Source organism: Impatiens glandulifera, chromosome 7 (assembly GCF_907164915.1).
Source record: "Impatiens glandulifera chromosome 7, dImpGla2.1, whole genome shotgun sequence".
NCBI lineage: Eukaryota > Viridiplantae > Streptophyta > Magnoliopsida > Ericales > Balsaminaceae > Impatiens > Impatiens glandulifera.
In genome coordinates this window covers 941,249-960,496 of record NC_061868.1, presented here as the reverse complement: position 1 = coordinate 960,496, position 19,248 = coordinate 941,249, and the positions used below count along the sequence as shown (strand labels likewise).

General features: G+C 28.8%; 3 protein-coding genes across 3 annotated transcripts in view; 2 read left to right on the top strand and 1 right to left on the bottom strand.

Annotated features, from left to right (window-relative positions):
* Positions 1 to 13,984, top strand: part of LOC124944691 (thylakoid lumenal 17.9 kDa protein, chloroplastic-like) — a 29,299-nt gene extending 15,315 nt beyond the window's left edge. The window contains exon 4 of the mRNA XM_047485020.1: positions 13,540 to 13,984. Coding sequence (XP_047340976.1) covers positions 13,540 to 13,760 — 221 coding nt within the window. The 3' untranslated portion in view covers positions 13,761 to 13,984. The remainder of the gene's footprint in view (positions 1 to 13,539) is intronic.
* Positions 13 to 6,850, bottom strand: LOC124910813 (TITAN-like protein; the record flags this gene model as incomplete). Its single annotated transcript, XM_047451498.1, has 8 exons — positions 6,684 to 6,850; positions 3,124 to 3,144; positions 2,637 to 2,763; positions 1,460 to 1,553; positions 1,265 to 1,354; positions 1,120 to 1,169; positions 554 to 599; positions 13 to 368 (listed from the first exon to the last, which is right to left on the bottom strand). Coding segments are annotated over exons 1-8 (951 nt in total), but the record flags the coding sequence as incomplete, so codon positions are not given.
* Positions 13,985 to 16,203: 2,219 nt separating the features above from the next.
* On the top strand, positions 16,204 to 17,937 carry LOC124944515 (nuclear transcription factor Y subunit C-1-like). Its single transcript, XM_047484782.1, has 3 exons — positions 16,204 to 16,857; positions 16,939 to 17,072; positions 17,865 to 17,937. The coding sequence occupies exons 1-3, from the start codon at positions 16,204 to 16,206 to the stop codon at positions 17,866 to 17,868; spliced, it is 792 nt and encodes a 263-aa protein (XP_047340738.1). The 3' UTR covers positions 17,869 to 17,937.
* The last annotated feature ends 1,311 nt before the right edge of the window (positions 17,938 to 19,248 follow it).

The window sequence follows — 19,248 nt, the reverse complement described above, 5'->3', positions numbered from 1 at the left end:
AACTTTATAATTAGTTGATTTTTTCTTCTTTTCAGATTCAAATTCTTTTCTAGATTTCTTCCGGGTGCCTGATTGCCAAACACTTCCAAAATTTGGAAGCCAGTTTGGATCCACATCTCTGAAAACAATCTCCCCCTTTATCTCCATTTCCATCTCGATTTTTCGTTGCTCTGCCCAAGCAGCTCCCACTCGATTTGGGTTCAATTTACTTTTCCCTCCTTGCTTCGAAAGAGAACCACTTGACCGACTTTCAGATTTTAGTCCAACATTCAGATGATCAAACCAAGGAGGTGGTGCTCCTGAGTGCACATTTCCTTGACCATCTTGTTGTTGTAGAGGGATGGAGATTTTAGTTAGGTTATTCAAGCCTGAGGAGGAAAATGTAAATTAGTAAGACTTATATTAGACAATAGGCCTATTTGAAACACTTTCTGTTTTTGGATTGAGAAATTATCTATTTTCAAATGTAATCTCATTTGGATCCACAAACGAGATAGAACAGTGTTTCCAATAGGGGCCAATTACAGTAAAAGAAAACGAACTAAGTGCTCACCTTGATTTACAATCTCTCTGTTTACCGCTTCTCCGTCTAGATGGACCTATGTCTCAATCAAGAAAATCAAAAAGCTTTCCAATAGAAAGAGAGCAATAATGCTCAAACTAATGTCTCTATTCATGTGCATACTTTGACTTTCTAAACTAAGAATGTGTTTTGATAACACAACTTAGAACTTTATCATTTGAATTAAGTTCATCTCATAATTGTTATTTAAATTCATCTCAAATTAAACAAAAAAAGATGATTTAATTAGATACGTTATCAATTACATAACTTCTCGTACTCGTCCACAAGATAACTTTAGTCTTTAAAAATTAACCAAATTACGTCGTTAAAATGGTAAAATAGGGTATAAGTATTTTTCTTAACATTAATTCCACATTTTATCAAATCAACTTGCATAACAAGTACTTCAATTTTAGATATTTTCATTTGGTCTATTGAGAATTTACTTTTAGAGACTGATCTCGTTTGGCACTAAAATTTTTCAGTTTTATCAAACGCACCCTTGGACCTTCTAAAATAACTATGAAATGCTCAAGGTCAATGAATATGCTTACCCCTCCTCCAATACTGATGGAATCTTTTCTAGCATAAGTATTACTGGTACCTGAGTCAGATATGTATTTAAAAGAAAAACATTAGAATTACATTCTTCAAATTACTTCAAACTATTATAATAGGAGATGTACATTGCAGACACACCTGTTAAATAGTTTGCATTGCATGGAACTGTCTCAAACTGTGAGCGCATATACAGAGTCTGATTGTCTCTGCCTGAAGAGAAGTCTGAGCCTGTAAACTGATGTCTCTCATCCGTATTCTTTTGTAAAGGCAAAACACTATTCATATAACTAGAATTAATTGACTGATTAATATTTTGATTGAAAGTATTTATACATTTAGAGTTGAATTCATTGTGGATATCATTCAGAGGTCCATGAGTCGTTTCATTTGCACCATCACTTTTAAGTAATCTGCACTTCTTCTCCCACTAAAATAACAAAGAGGGAAACTCAATGAGTTATTTGTTGATAACTTGAAGAAAAAAAAAAATCTCAGACAAATGGAGATAATTGTAGCCACTCTAGTTGTTCATTACAAGAGAGTTTATCAAAATAAAATGGACCCATTTGGATAAACTTATGGTTTTGTATCTCGATACATTTGAAAACTAAATTTAGTTGGGGGATTAAAAAAATTATTTTTGATTTGCATTTGTGCAAACAGACAAAAACGATAAGTTTTTCCAAAATGAGGACATTGATATCACCTCTTTGGGTAATTGTTTTTGGTTCCACAATTGTCATAGAAAACTTATATTTCTAAGATATGTAGATGTCATATGACAATTGTTTTGGGCAAATATATTTGTACTGTTCGTAAAAAGAACATGCCACATGCAAAGATTCCATGAGAATAGAAGGTTTGAGAACATGTATAGAGAGGTGACCATAGAATCACAGGAATATGATCAATTGGCAAGTGAAAAACAAACTGAATGTAATGGACCTAGGCTACGATGGGTCTGACTACGCCCATTAGATGAAGAATATAATTAATTAGTCAAATATTGTTAGCTTACTACAATAAATAAAGTAGCTAGGTTATTTCTTATCGGATTATATATGTTGAAAGACAAGACTATTCCTCTCTCAACTCAGGCTATTTCTTTCTCATCTCCTTACTTCCTTCTTGTATAAACCCTAGAGATTTGTTACTCTGATCGTATAATTGAATTAAATTAGTCTTGGTTGAACAATATTTATCCAAGTTTTGAGGAACTCTCCCTATGTGGTTTGAAGCGTTTGTTTTATTATTTGAGCTATTGACAAGGTGTTACTTTATAATAAATTATCGAGTCAAATATCTCAACATTTCTCCACAATCCACATGATTTTACATATAGTTTCAGTAACTTACAAGTGAAGTAGTTCAAGTAAGAAACCTTCTAGGTTGCACATCAACTCACATCATAACAAGATAACATGCACTGAAAGAGTTGTAGATCATGGATATAAAATATTGAAGAAAATATAAGGATATCAAGAACAATAAACAATATCATAGGGAATACCTTTACTACGTCTGCTTCCAAAATCCTCAATGAATCCACCTTATCCATCTTACCACCATGTTTCCACAAAAAACTCTTGGTGTTCTTCAGATGACTCGCACTCGCCAGATGATGAATTGCAGTGCCACTACCAATCAATAATGTTCAAACTTACAAAATATATTGAATAAAGGGGACAACAATATTCCCTTTAATTTTCTCACGTTGCACTAGTTGCACTAGTAACACTTCAATTTCTACCATAATTGAAAGGCCTATACTCATGAAAAGAAGAATTCGGATAAAAAATCATACCATGATTGTTTTTCAAATCTTAAGCTTGCTAAATTTGCAACCATTTTAAGAATTCAGAAACAAGTTCAGCCAGAATGATAACATCTAGGCCAATGCTTTTAGGTATTTAACATCAAATATATCATTATATTCAAAATTCAAAATTTCACTTCCATGTATCAACGGAAAGCAGAGAGGAGTACTTACAACTTACAAGGCAAAGAAGCTGGGACTTCTTCAATATCGCAATTGCAGAACACGCACCAAACACGATTCTCGGAACCATGGGGGACAGGATTCTTCAGGTATGAGCGGATGTTGGAGAGCTTCTTATGGAATCGAGAGATGATAGAGGATAGTGAATTGACGTGACTGGGAAAGTATTTGTGACGACTGTCTTGATTATGATTGAGGTTGCACACCTCACAATAACTTCATCTACATTAATTTCACAATAATTTCATACAAAGTTCACAAATTGAAATTCGTTTTTTTTTTTTAATCTAATTCAACAATACAGAACTGTTGGTGTTCTACTACTCTAAGATCAGAAGAAAAGAAACAAAATTTTCTAGAAAAGGGAAGACAATTTTTTCTATTCAATCAGTTTTTGGAAATCCAATACACAAAATAATCAAAAGTATATGAACTTACAGGTTAAAAAAGGAGACAATCTTGCTGATCCCTAGAGCTAACAAAGGGGATCTACTACCTCTAATGCATCAGAAAAAGAGGTTATTCGAGCTTTCCTTTGCCAAAATCGCTCAAGATTCTGCCTCCCTCAGAACCACGAACACCGTTCTCCCCCTTTATCTTATATTTCTTCTTCGCGATCGTCGTGCTCCAGAGACGATTTCCTTCAGCGATTCGACAGTCAGATCTTTCCTAAATGAGCTTCTATTGTCTTTGTTTAATCCTCTGGACTCCAGGTGAGAGAAAAGAACAGACACGAAGCTGAAAATATGAGAAGAAATGAACAAGGAAGGAAGGGGAAAGCCGCTGTTTGGTTTTTTGCTTTTTGGGTCTGGTGCCTTAGCCCCGTTTGGTTTGAGATATTTTTTCTTCTTCTTTAATCTTTATTTCAAGTTAAAAAAATATATAATATCATTTCAAGTTATTTTTAATTGGTTGATTTATTTATTTTTATTAAAATGAGTCCCAAATTTAAATTATAAATTCGGTGAAAAATACAGTGTTTATATTATAAATTTATAACATCTCCTCAAGGATGAGGAAGTGTTATTGATTAAATAAAAAGAAAATATAACTTAATTAATAGATTTTGATTTTTATAATAAATATATCAAAATAAAAATACTATAAAATTCATGAATTTTGTAATTCAAAAATTATGTAAGAATATTTCAAAAAATTTATATGATTTTATTTGCGATTTTGACAATTTTACTTGTTTAAATGGTTAATAATATTTGCAAAACATATTTGATTCAATACTATATTTGATCAAACATATTTGATTCAATACTATATTTGATATAGTGACGAATAGTTTTCAACCAATAATTTACATCATTTTAGGTTTTAATATATTTTTGTTGTCATATTAATCATATTAGAGAATAAGATAAGTCATGAATTATGGAGTAATTAATTAAGCATTTACTAATTATACATATAGAAGAAGATTATTATCCTGATTAGACTTGAGGACATTTTTTAGTTTTATTCTTTTTTTTACTGATTAGGAAATGAATTATAGGCATGACAACAAAATTATATAAATAAATATTTTTTTAATTAATAATTTAGTTTAAACATTAAAAATAAAGTCACTTACTTTTAATATTTTTTGATAGAAAATATTTTTTTTTATTTAAATTAGATTAAGATTTAATTAATACATGTTGTACATTTTTCATAGGTGGTACATTTTACTTGTTTTATTTTAACTTTTATTTTCAAAGTATAAATAAATTTATTTGTAACAAATAATTATCATTATTAATTTTCAAACTTTCTCATACTCTTTGTCTAAATGAAAAAAATTTCTCCAGTCTAAAATATCATAGAGGGACCATCTTCCTTCATTTATGTTCATAAAATATTATTTAAAAAATTAATTTAATAAATAATGTTATATCATGTTTAAAATTGAACATAAATTCACATTGACTAAATCATAAGCACTAAATCTTAATTCATAAATCCTAATCTTACAAAATTAACTTGAGGGGTAAATATTGTTATAAGAATTAGATAGAATATCTCAACAATAATAATAAAAAAGAATTATGATCTAGATAAAACAAAATATTTATAAATAAATTCTAACAATTGATTCCTAACTAACTAACTAAACATTATAAATGAGTCCTATAAAAAATCACGTATACTAGTTTAATAAATATTTAGTTACACCACTTAATTTATAGCATCTTTTAGAGAGAAAAACAAATTTGACAACCGCGGTATCGGAAATTTTTAGCCACGAGTTTACGGCATAAGAATCAACTGTTTATTCTCTTCTTTTAAATGATGTACAAATGTCTTTGCTTCTTATTAGAAGATGTTCTAATGTTATCTAAAAATGTACAACGAAAATTTCTAATTATTATGATAGTAATTTGAAATTGGACTAACTTAAAGTCTAGACATACACGTCATAATATAATCTCATTAGACTATATTCTTTAATGGAATTATCAAAGTTGACTATGTAAGTCAAAGTTGACTAGGGTTTAGGGCTTGACTATAGTGCATTAAAAAATATCGATTTAGATTAACTTTGACTTTTTTAGAGTCGCCACCTAATTTACTATTTGAGAAATCAGGAAAGAAAATGTTTTGCGTGTTCAAATGCATTTTAGAGATTATGTTTTTGGTTTGGTACTTTGTTACACGTGAGAAAAGACTTTCGCGCTACATCTCATGTGTCTGTCACATGACAGTCTCTACTTTAAATTTTTTGTAATTTAAAAGAATATTATTTTACAACTTATTTATTTATCTAATATTAGGACATGCGTCTAAATGTAATCCAAGCCTAAATATATGTCTAGTTTTGTATCATTCTGTTCCTAGAGTATGCGTCTATGTCAATGTCCTAAATCTAAAACGTAATGAAATAAAATCAAATGTTACCTTTGAACGAGAAGTGAGGCTAAAAAAATAGTATCTACAAAAAGAAAGTTTAAATGTTAGTTTGAAAAATGAATAGAATCCAAACAAACATTTATTTAAACTTATTAAATTTATATATATATATTAAAAATTATTTTTATTTTTTGGGATTTTTCTTAACAGAGTAATCAAACAAGTCCTAAATAATGTTTTTGTTGAAAATAATTATTGTTTTTGTTGCTTTAAACTCTTTTGTGGATTTTTTTAAAATGATTAAAGCATTTAATGATTATTTTAAACAATTGGTAACTTGGTACAATTGTTTTAAATTAAAAACGCCTCTGGCATAGTCGCCGAAGTACCAATGCCGGTCACGGACTAAATAATTCTAAACCAAAGCCAACACTAACCGAACTAACCAGTAACAAAACAAAACAAAAGCTTGAACATGGAAACATAAACCATTTTAATTATGAATCGAAACAAATAAAAGACCTGCAACAATAATTCGAATTTTCAGACAAAAACAGAGTTTTTATTTCAGATTCATTTGATCAAACGTCTAATTAAACCAAATCAGAAACACTCATATAACATATAGGAACTACACCATAACACAAGATCAAACACTGTACGTCTAGAAGATTAGAAAACTATTTTTCTTCATTATCCATCTGATTTTTGGAAAGTTACAAAGCTACATCATAAATGGGATTTAGAAGTTTACAAAGCTTACTAATGTCTCCAATGAAGCATTCAGATTGATCGCACACAAAATTGAGGCTTCCAACTGCAAAAAGCCAAGATCCAGAAAAGACTGAGGGCCCATTCCTAGGATAAGTCAACCTATGAAGTTGCATAGGTCCCACTTTTGTAGGGCCACTTTTTTATAGGTCCCATTATTTAATATTTAATAGTATTATACAATTAATTTTATTTTTTTTCTTATTTCTCTTTTAATATTATATATATATATATATATAACTTTTCTATTTCTTTTTTAATCTCTATTCTAATATATTATATAATATATATATAATTTATATCTCAATTTATATTATTAAAATTAAAAAATTACTATTTTAGAGGTCCCAACTCACTCAAGGGTCGGCCAAGACTCAAGAACACGAGCCCGTCAGGCGGCAAGTTCTGTGTCTGGTTAATTGGTTAAGTATGTTTGCGGGCTATGTACTTAACCCGCGGGGATTAATCGCACTCCATAGGAGTAGCGGAACCCAGCGTTCTAAAAAAAAAAAAAACTCAAGAACAAATGGCAATGGCAATCTCCATTTTTTTTTTTTTTTCCAGCCTATCTCCTTTGATCTTCTTATATAGTAGTTTTCTCCCAAGCCTCGTATCCTTGCGTTTTCGTCCTCATCCGACTTCTAAAACCAGCGGGAAAGGGGTTCTGTCTTCTGGTCTAGTCTGGTCTGTTTGGCGTTTTGTTCGGAAGCAAGCTGTTTGGTCAAGAATTGGAAAGGAGAAAGGTAGTAAGTCTTGTTTGATTTGGGATTTTTTTTTTGTCTTGACATGCTTTGTGGCATTATTTTTAAATGGGATTAATAATTAATGTTTATAATGAATACCTCAAGAGGGGGAGGAGATATAATAATATTTATATATAATGATATTGATTGATTTCTCTTAACAACAAAATTTATAGAATATAAACATTAAAATATCATGTTTTAGATTAATATTAAATTATTAAATTAAAAAATGATAATGATATTGATTGACTTCTCCTAACAACAAAATCTATAGAATATAAACATTAAAATATCATGTAATTCAATTATTGTTCTATTGTTAAATTTAGAAATTAGTTAGATCTGATTTTAAACCTTTTTTTTCTTTTTTTTTTGTTTTTTTATTCTTTTTAATTTTTTAATGAAATGATATTAAGTTGTTTTTTAAAAAAAATATTAAAAAATTATTTGACTTTGAAAAATTAACAAGGAATTATTTTATCTTACCAGAAACTATCTCATCATATTTAATTTATTTTAAAGATTAGTCATTATGATTTTACCCTTAAACCTTAAAGATATTGAAAGGAAAGTGAAACTCCAATTCTAAATAAGTTAGTTAATTGTATTGGACAAACAATCTACATAATTGAATATTAAACTACCAACTACATTTTTATTTAAGGTCTCATCTGAATTTATTATATATATATATACGATTCTTCTTGGAAAATTTCTTATCATAGTTTTTTCAACTATACTAATTCAGGGCAGATTTGGATTCAAAATTTTGAAATAATTTGAATTATTTAAAAATTAATGATTTATGATGATTTTGAATGTACATTTTAGTTTATAAAATGCTTAAATTTATTATATATAATGATAAAGTAATAAATAATAATTTAAAATATAAGATATTTTAATATTTTTGAAACGCATTGAGTTGAAGCGAGAACATGTAGACATATTAGTTCTTATTATTTAAAATAAAAAAATTATTCTTGATAGGACAAACTCTTAACCTTAAATGCTAACTTTGTAGTTATGAGTTCTAAGTTATATTATTGATATTTTTTTATGATAAAATTTGTGACGATAATTAATTCAAATGTTTCAAAAAATTATGTGGTTAAACAAGTCAAATGTATTTAGGAGATTAATGAAAAAGAAAATATGTGAGTAAATCAAGCACAATTCAAAAAAACTAGACAAGCTAATAAACCTAAGAGAGTATACTCTACTGATTATCCCAACTCATCGATCTACTATTGTAATCATATTACAATAGTGTATGAGTTCTAATTTTGTTTATACTCATCATTTATTGATATCTTTTTTTAAGTTATTTGAGTTTTTTCTTCAATAACGAATTATACATCTTATTATAATCTGTACATAATTGTTTTTTGGACTATTTACTTTTGATATTTGACAGCGATATCTACAGTTAAATTAATCAATATAATGCACTTTATCACTTAGAAAAAGAGAAAAAAAATATAAACTTGATTAAAAAAATGGAAAAAAAATATGTAGAAGATAGAATTAAAATTATTGGATTAAAATGATTTTTAGGACTGAAAATTTGTTTATGTTAAAGTCGTAATACAATTCATTAAATCAAACTATCAAAACATATAATTTCAAACCAACCCTAAATACAAAATGAACAAAGCAAATCAAGCCAAAGAGAATTTGTCCAATTACAAGATTATGGTCCCTTTTTATCAATAGAGAATACAATTCTTGAATAACATGAAGAAATGCGCATTATCTAAATTAATGTGTTTAATGATAAGAAATGAATTTTAAAATGAGGGATCAAATGGTAGATATACAAATGTTTTAATATCAATTGAATTGGAAAATTTTGAGCCACAAGCTTGATTCCACATAAAGTTGTGTAGAGGGTAGCCAAAGTTGATGCAAGTGAATGGTCACATCCCACCTCACATTTATATGTTGCCAAATACAATGAGTAGTCTTTTTGTTACCTATCATTAATATTTTCCCCTTTTTGAACATCTTGATCAAAACATGTGTTTTACATTTACTTAATTAATTAAATAATAATAATATATATATTTTTTTTTCAATTTCTCATGTTAATATAATTTTTTCTTTCTCAAATATGATTATTTATGTAATGTAAATATCACAGGCACAACTTTCTAATTAATATTAAATTATTATTAATATTAAGAAACTAGTCCAATATAACGAAGTTAACTTAAAATAATTTTATTGAGAATTGAATATAAAAATTATAATCTTTTGAATAAAAAAATTATCTTAAACTAACTAGTAAATTATGTTATAACTAAATTATGATAAACCTAAATTAGAGTGACATAAAATTAGTAATTATATTGTTGTGTTTGTGTTAAGACATTCAAGTGGATAAGATTACTTTTCACAATATAATTATCTTATAACAGGTTAACAAAAAAAAATGTATTCCATAAACTAATATAACAAACAATAAGAGTGATACATAAAAGATGAAAACTCGTACTAACTTTATACTTTTAACAGAAATAATAATAATTTTATTATCAAATAAATAAAAGTCAATCGCTATTTAGGACTCGAACTATGATCATTTTATGAAATGAGACTTAAACTTTAAATTGTGTCATATAATATTTTAATTATTAAAATTTTAGCCATTAATTTTTATTTTTACTTTCTTACTTTAATCTAATATTTTTTTCTTAATTAATTTATCTCATTTGTAAAGATAAAATATCAATTCTTATTTTTTTCGATTTTTTCAATTATTCTCACTTGTTATATATATTTTTTAAGGTATTATAACAATATTTGACATTTTTGAACACATATATTTAAAAAAATACTCAATTTAAAACATAAATACGTCTAAATTGGTAAATGAAACACAAAGTTATGTCTTCATGAATATTTAAGAAATAAATACAAAATCTTGGTGTGTAGTGACAAACTTGGGTTATCTTCATCAAGAAAATTCAAGTGCCCCCAACATGTAATATAATTCACCTATTATTAAATGTTTTTGTTTAGTTTGGAAATCCATTATTTCTTATGTTTTGCGCAGACATGTCACCCTTGTTAAAAAAAACTACTAGCATACACATTTTAAAAGTGAACACTATTTCCTACATCTTATTTAATAACCAATAAGCATTGTCACAAATTGAATTGTATACACATTTGAATTGTATATGCATCTTTGATAAGGAAGAAGGATTTCTTGAAAAAATTGATGTTCGCTACAAGGAAAGATTGATAGCTAAAGACTACGCTCAGAAGGAAGGAGTTGATTATAATGAGATATTTTGTCCTATTGTTAAATACTCTTCTATTAGAATTTTGTTGGCCTTGGTAGAATATATGAATTTGGAGCTAAATAAACTAGATGTGAATACCGCACTTCTACACGGTCATTTGAACGAAGAAATCTACATGTCTCAACCAGATGGATTCAAAGTTGCTGATAAAAAAATTTGGGTTTGCAAGTTGAACAAATCATTGTACGGATTGAAGCAATCGTTGAGACAATTGTACAAATGACTTGACAAGTTTATGATGGACCACAACTACACAAGAAACAAATTCAATTCTTGTATGTATTTGCGCAAATTGCAAAATGTGCCTTATATAATCCTATTTTTACTAATGTATGTTGATAGCATCAAAGAGCCAATATGAAATTGACAAATTGAAGGCTCAATTGAGTAGAGAGTTTGAGATGAAATGAATAGGAAAAACCAAATATAAACATTGTTTAGATTTGGTAAATATCTCACGTATTTGAGTCGGCGCTGAAGAACGCCAATTGGAAGTACTTAAGAACTATTATTTAATGATGAAGATTTATATTGGATACTTTTCCAAGGTAGAAATTTGTTATTTTTTGGCACAATTAAAAATCTCACGTCGGATGAAGATGGGAGTGGGATAAGTTTTTTAATTTATAAAAAAAACTCTATTCACAATTAGAATTTCACACCGGAAGATGATGAGAGTGGGGAAGTTTCTTAGTCTATAAAAGAAATTCTCCTCTCTTTGGTGCCACCCAATATTTGTATCTCTTCTTCCTTATTAATTGGTAAATTTAGTGCCCGGAGACACAGTCAACATTTGGCCAAACTCCGTTATAAAATTCTTAGTGTGTTCTTTCATTTGTTTATTATTTTATTATGTTAGTTTTCCACAACATTGACCTCATTCATGTCGCCCGCAAAAAAAGGGAAAATCCCATAGACTAACAACACTAGTCAACTTAGAAAAAGCTTCGTCTTTAGTTGTGGAAGGACATTCCCATAAACAGTCAAGATAACCCACCTAAAGTCATCCCCACGTTTTTTCAACTGAACGCTCCCAGAAAATCTTCCAATACTAACATCCATTTTTTCCGAACATGTCATCATTCCATGCCACTAAAATCCCACCTACAGCTCCCACAGAATCAAAAAATTTTAACCACAAAGCCGCCAATTACAAATATCCCGAACAACCCATTAATCTATACACTGCATATGCATCTTCGTTTCATTGAAACAAAAAATACCACATTTGAGATTACCTAATAGAGACTTAAGTGTCATACGCTTATTAGTACCATTGAATCCAAAACCGTTCTACATAATAATCTTTCCAATCATTAGGTAATTGATTATAATACACCTTGATCGGCTTCGAAACTCGTTTCTCAGTATTTAAATAGCGGATAGGAAGTGTAAGCTTTCTCATTTCTCTGTGTTGATAGCTATATGGAAGTGAAGGAATTTCACAAACTTTCGAACACCTCCATTTCGGCCTCAAGTACTGCCTCATGGACAGGGGATCTATTAACATTTAAAGACATATTGTGGGTTGAGAAACCCACACAAACCTCATCATCAATATCATACTCAGTTTCTGTGATAACATATTTTTCTAATGAAATAACATACATGTACACATGTGGTTTATGATATAAAATTCAAATAGGGGTGTCAAAGGAAATATTGGCCATAAGAGACAAAAACTCATCCTCAAACAACTTCAATGTGTCCACATTGGCAGCCAACTCAGATATAAGATGTGGGAACGTCGTCCCACGTTCATTAAACACTGTCAATTGAAGCTCAAGACGTGGTGGAGATCAATCTGATGTAACAATAATGTCACAAACATATGAAAAAGATGAAGGTGGTGTCTCTAAAATCGAAATAGAATCCTTAATAACTACACTCATTATTAGAGACGACAAAATCAGAGTCATTCCCACTAAGGTAGTGATAAAATCCAAAAATTGTCAAATACAAAATTTAGAAGCAAAATTTTGTAAGTAATAATACTCTTGAAGGCTTGAAGCTATCTTATACTAAATCTAGTGAGAAAAAAATACAATATCTAATGTGAGATAATTATATTCATTTGATGTGTTTTTCTTAACTTTCTAATTTAATTGTTTAATTCTGTTTAATTTTTTTTTTAATATATTGAGACAATATTTGTTTTGTCCAACTCGAAATAATTACAACCGTTTTCCTACTCTGACATTTTTAAATGAAATGAATATAAGTTTTTTCAAACAAAATAAATTGTATTTATTTATAAGAAACTATAAAGAACATAAAATATAATAGAAAACCTATTAAATCACACCACTTTTGATACAATTTAAGCAAAATAAACTAAGAATTTTTGTTATTTTTATAAAAAAATTACTCAAAACAACTTTAACACCACATGTGTCATGTACCATGTATGTAAACAAAGGAGAAAAAAAAGTCATGACTTGCATTAATTGAATCTCGGTTCAAATTCCAATTAAAGTTGTTTAAATGAATAGAGTATAACTCGATTATTATTAAGGACATCCTACACCATAACTAAGTTGTGCTAACTTTTTAAAATAAAAAGATATCAAATGTATGAATATATATATAATTAAGTTTCATGATAGAAATGATCTTATTCTAAATCAATTTTTGAATGAGATACTTAAAAAATGGTTCAAACTCTAGCTTAAATATTTTCAAACAATTTTTTTTTTTAAATATATTTCTTTTTGTAAAGTGTAAATGACTAATTTAATTATTGATCAGGTCACTATTTGCAAGCAGAGATTGACAGTGAATTTGACCGTGACGTTATGGAATTTTTGGTGAAAGGAGACGTGGTTTTGTATCGTTGTATGGCCACAAAAGTTACATATGCTTACCTATTCACTACCGCTTTAGGGGATTCCAAGGGCCAAGAAGAAAGATTAAAGAAGATCAATGAGTATTTGGGTTGGTTATCACCCGATTTTGATCTCGGTGAGTAGATAGGCCAATTCATTCATGTTTGTTTGTAATCTTCTTAAGCTAGTCCAACTCAAAAGGGTAGTTGGTTTAGTCTGAGGTATGATGTCAAACCATATGTTTAGTGACTTAAAATAGTTCTTGAACACAAAGTCACAAACAAACACATTAATTACTTTTTTGTATATTGGTTTTGCCCATTCAAGGATATGGCAATATTAAGAACCCATGGTACCTTTTTGACTTGTAGTTTGACTTAACTTAACCTTAATTTCCTTTAAAATTTTTCATAAATTAAATTTAAATTAATTTGTTTATTATTTTACAATTTGAGAATAAAAAAGTTATAAAATTAATTTGATATATAGTTATTTTTAATCATTACTTGTGATTTTTTTTTCTGTATTGAGTATTTTTATTTTTATTAATTCAAATTTAACTCAATTAGAAGTCAAATATAAAAAAATCTATTAATAATAAATAATAAAATTTATACAAATAATTAATTGATATTTTTTATATCAAATTGTAAAAATAATTACAAAAACAACTCTAAAACCCTAACTTCTCCATTACCCACCTATGCAATTCCTTCTCTCAAATCCTCCCCTCTCTTACCCACCACTCCATTCTCACAGTCCAAGAACTTACCCACTGGTTTGGAAGATGGGTAATTTCTCTTTTCATCACTTCCCTTTAATAATTTGTAGATGATTAATGAAAAAGTTGTGAAATTTCTGTTTTTTTTTTCAGGAAAATCAGGCCTTGTCCTTCAGTTAATCCGGGTTGTATTTCCACGAATCCGAAATCTTCTTCCTTTGCATTTCCATGGGAAATTCCACAGGGTTCCATAGACAATGCTATTCAGGTTGAAAATTCATTTTTATTTCTTTCTTTTGAGATCTTGGATTCTTGATATGTATATGTATGATGAAACTATCACCAGTACTTTGATTATTCCTTTTGAGTTTCAGAAATTTGAAAAAGCCATTTTGAAGACACAGAAAAATGCAAAGATTATGGTTAGGGAAGACGTGATGGGAATACATCAAACGAACTCACCAAATAAATTTTAAAAAACAATACTAATATTTTAGAGCGATAATAAAAATTATTTAATAAAAAAAATAGCATTATTGAATTGTCACCATCCACGGTTTTAATTTAATTTTCAGAAAAAGAGAAATGGAAACAGTGTCATCAGACACAGCTGTGATCATCTTTGGCAAGGATTCTCTTGTTATTAACGATTTTTTTTTTTTATTTTTTTTTTAAATGTCATTTATGATAGTCAGTAAATGCCAAATATTAAAAGCTTACGACTTGTTTGGCTAAGTGTTTATTAAGTGATGTTAAATTTAAAGAGAAAAAATAAAATAAAAACAATTAAAGAGATTAAGAATTAATATTTTTCAACATTTTTAAAATTTATAGAATAAAATAAAATACATTACTTTTTATTTTTTAAATAGAATATTTGGGTGATATTTTTTTGTATACATCACATATAAAAATTATATTTTAGATAAGGGTCTAAATTATTTAAAAAAATTAATGTGATTTTGATAAGTTAAACCAATATAATATATTATAGTTGATCTCTTGTAGGTGACATTCAAGTTGAAATTGGATAATGAATGGTGTCACAATACAAATAATACTATTAAAGACAAGATATATATATATATATATATATAATATAATGAATAAATTTAATTTAAAATGTATTAAATTTTTAAGTTTTATCGTATAATTTAAAATGTGATTCAATTATACTAAAAATAATTAAGAAAAAAAACCAAAAACAAAATTGGATGAATAAGTAGGCGACAAAACATACCAATGAACCGTGCCAAAAATTATAAATATGAATATTATCGACAACACAAATAAATTGATTCCTCGTCTAAACACACGAAAAATGTTTTAGACTCAAATCAGTTATAATAATTTTATTGTTAATGTGAAAATCATATTTTATTATTAAATGTGAGTGTAGTATGTTTTGAATATTTTAAAAATACATTAATTATTTAATTTGTGTCAAAGAATGTCCCAACCTTAAAAATAAGTTTAATTCTAAACTAAAACTTATTTTATTTCAAAAACCAGTCTCCAATTCTTGCCCTAATTTATTAATAAACTGGTTAACCTGGGTGAAAATTTGAAACAAGTGTTTCTCTAGTAATAAAAATTCAATAAAATAATATTTAAATTAATTTTCATTATTTAAAAATATAAAAATTAACAATTATATAAAAATATTATTTTAATTATAAATATAAGGTGGGCCTCCCTACCTGTATCATTTATCTCAACCCCTCTATTCCGACCTAATTTTTTCGAAAAAGAAAAAAAAAAAAAAAAAAAAAAAAAATTAAATTTGCTCTGGTTTTCTATATAACACCACCTTCATAGGGAACATCAAATCCACAATCATCTTCCCTATTCTACAATTTCCTACCAATGGAGAATAACCAGCAAAACCAGCAGCTCAACCAGCCCCACCAGCAACTTAACCAGCACCACCAACAGCAACAACAACAACACCAGCCACAGCAACAACACCACCAGCCACCGCAGACCGGAATGCCTCCTCCTCCGATGCCATATCCAACCCACAACCCTTACCACCACATTCTTCAGCATCAAAAACAACAACTTCAGCGTTTCTGGAACCTACAGAGGCAAGAAATCGAACAAACTACCGACTTCAAAACCCACAAACTTCCCTTAGCCCGAATCAAGAAGATCATGAAAGCTGATGAAGATGTTCAAATGATATCGGCTAAAGCACCTATTCTGTTCTCCAAAGCATGTGAGATGTTCATCCTTGAACTAACTTATCGATCCTGGCTGCATGCAGAGGAAAACAAACGGCGTACTCTTCAGAAGAACGACATTGCTGCTGCGATTACTCGCTCTGACATCTTCGATTTCCTTGTTGACATTGTTCCACGTGAAGAGAACAGGGATGATGGTACTCATGGGATTGGAGGGATTATGAGCGCTGCTGGTGCTGGTAGCAGCAGCGGCGTTCCTGATTACTACCCTCATATGGGTCAAGACCAGCAGTCGCAAACTAGTGTTATGATGGGACGTTCTTCAATGCCCACAATGCAGACCCTACCCCCATTGCCCCCAATGCTCCCAATGCCCCCAATGCCCCCAATGCCCCCAATGCAGACAATGCCTATGGTCGATCCGGGGATGTATGCTCAGCCGCCGTCCCAGGCATGGCAGTCGGTTTGGCAGACAGGGGTCGATGATGGCCCGTATGGAGATTGTGGGAATATGGGACCGGATCTCGATGATGGTCATGGACATGGACATTCGTATGTTTTCTCTTTCTCTTTACTTTAAATTTGGTCATGAAATTATTAGATCTTTAGATAGTGTTTGTAGATCTATGCATGCATCCATTTATTCTCTTATTTCTTGTATTTTTTGTCAAAGAGTTCAAGTTTTCACATTTTAGTTTCTTTTGATAGCTCAACTTTTTCATTTTAGATTTCATTTGACATTGAGCTTAAGATCTAGAATGTGATCTAGTCAAAACACAAATTTGTGATTAAGTTTAAAATCAACCTAAAAGTTAAACCTTTTATGAATATGATAGATCTACAACCAAATCAAATATTTGGGATAATTCTCACTTTCAAAATTAACTTACTAGTTTCTTTATGAACATTATTGGACAATTTTTCATATGAGGGTTATGTCAATATTTCAATTTTATGTGTTTTATAAATGAGTTTTTTCTTTAAACATCTTCAACCACTTTAAAAGATCTAGTCTTGTTTTATCACCTTTGAAATACATCTTTCTCTAATTTATTCATTTCTACTTTCTTTTTAATTTGGTTGGGGGATTGAATTAGTGTCATTATTATGAAATTGATTTAATACTTTACATGCATTTATGATTCATACAAAGACATATATAGATTTATTCAATCCATTAATACCATTAGTTTGATTATGGTATAATAGATTATTTTAATGAAATATAAAAAAGTTTATCAAACAAAGACCTAACACAACCCCTGCACATTGATCTACATTGGAATTGAGTTTATTCTAATGTTTGAGCATATATTTACGTCGGTTCCTTATCATTTTTTGCAGCTAAAATCGACGGTCTCTTCTGTGAATCTGTGATGTAATAAAAGGAGGAGGGGATGGAAAGTTGAATTGCTGGTCTAGTGAAACTTGTTGTTGTTTTAATTTAATGAAAACTATTTTCGGGATGTTTGTTTTTGTTTTAAAAAACTTGTGAACACTTGGTTCAGAATCCAAGTAGTTGTTTGTATCACTATGATGTGTATCATGGTATTTCACTTTGGGTTTTTCTATTAATCTCTTTTGCAGTTGATCATATCTTTTTGGGGATTGCTTATAATTTTTATAATTAATTAATTTAGTTGAGATATTAGGGTTAGGATGAACTTAGGTTAGGTGACCCCATAGGCATGGCTAGATCCGAAGTTTGGAGTACTAGTCGAAAAAAATCTTACTTATTATTTTACTTGCATGTTATATTGAAAATATATAATAATTTTAATTAGTTAATTAAAGATTTTTTTACTCCCCTAATAAACTAATAAGTACAAAGTTGCAGGTTCAACCCTGGTATAAAGCAGTCAAAGATGACTAGGAGAGGTTGAGGCCTATACAGCTAGCGTATACAGCTATCTAAATCGCCTCACCATAGGTTCAACCCTTATAGATGTAGATGTGCCTAGTTTGTTTTATACCTAAATTTTTTAAATTAACCATTATTATTTAGTTTATTTATATTTATACATAAGTTTAATACAAAATTCAATACATTAAAAAAAATAGTAAACAAAATTATTAAACTGTTTACATTAACCATTATATTACATTTGGGTAATTGGGTGGTAGGTCAACTGAAATCAAAATATTTAAAATGAATTTAAAATATATATTAAACATTTTAGGTTTAAGGTATAATTTTTATAATTAATTAATTTAGTTGAGATATTAGGGTTAGGATGAACTTAGGTTTAGGTTAGGTGACCCCATAGGCATGGCTAGATCCGAAGTTTGGAATACTAGTCGAAAAAAATCTTACTTATTATTTTACTTGCATGTTATATTGAAAATATATAATAATTTTAATTAGTTAATTAAATATTTTTTTACTTCACTAATAAACTAATAAGTACAAAATTGCAGGTTCAACCCTGTTATAAAGCAGTCAAAGATGAGTAGGAGAGGTTGAGGCCTATACAGCTATCTAAATCGCCTCACCATAGGTTCAACCTAGATGTAGATGTGCCTAGTTTGTTTTATACCTAAATTGTTTAAATTAACCATTATTATTTAGTTTATTTATATTTACACACAAGTTTAATACAAACTTCAATTTATTAAAAAAAAATAGTAAACAAAATTATTAAACTGTTTACATTAACCATTTTATTACATTTGGGTAATTGGTTAGTAGGTCAACTAGTATCAAAATATTTAAAATGAAAATTTTAAT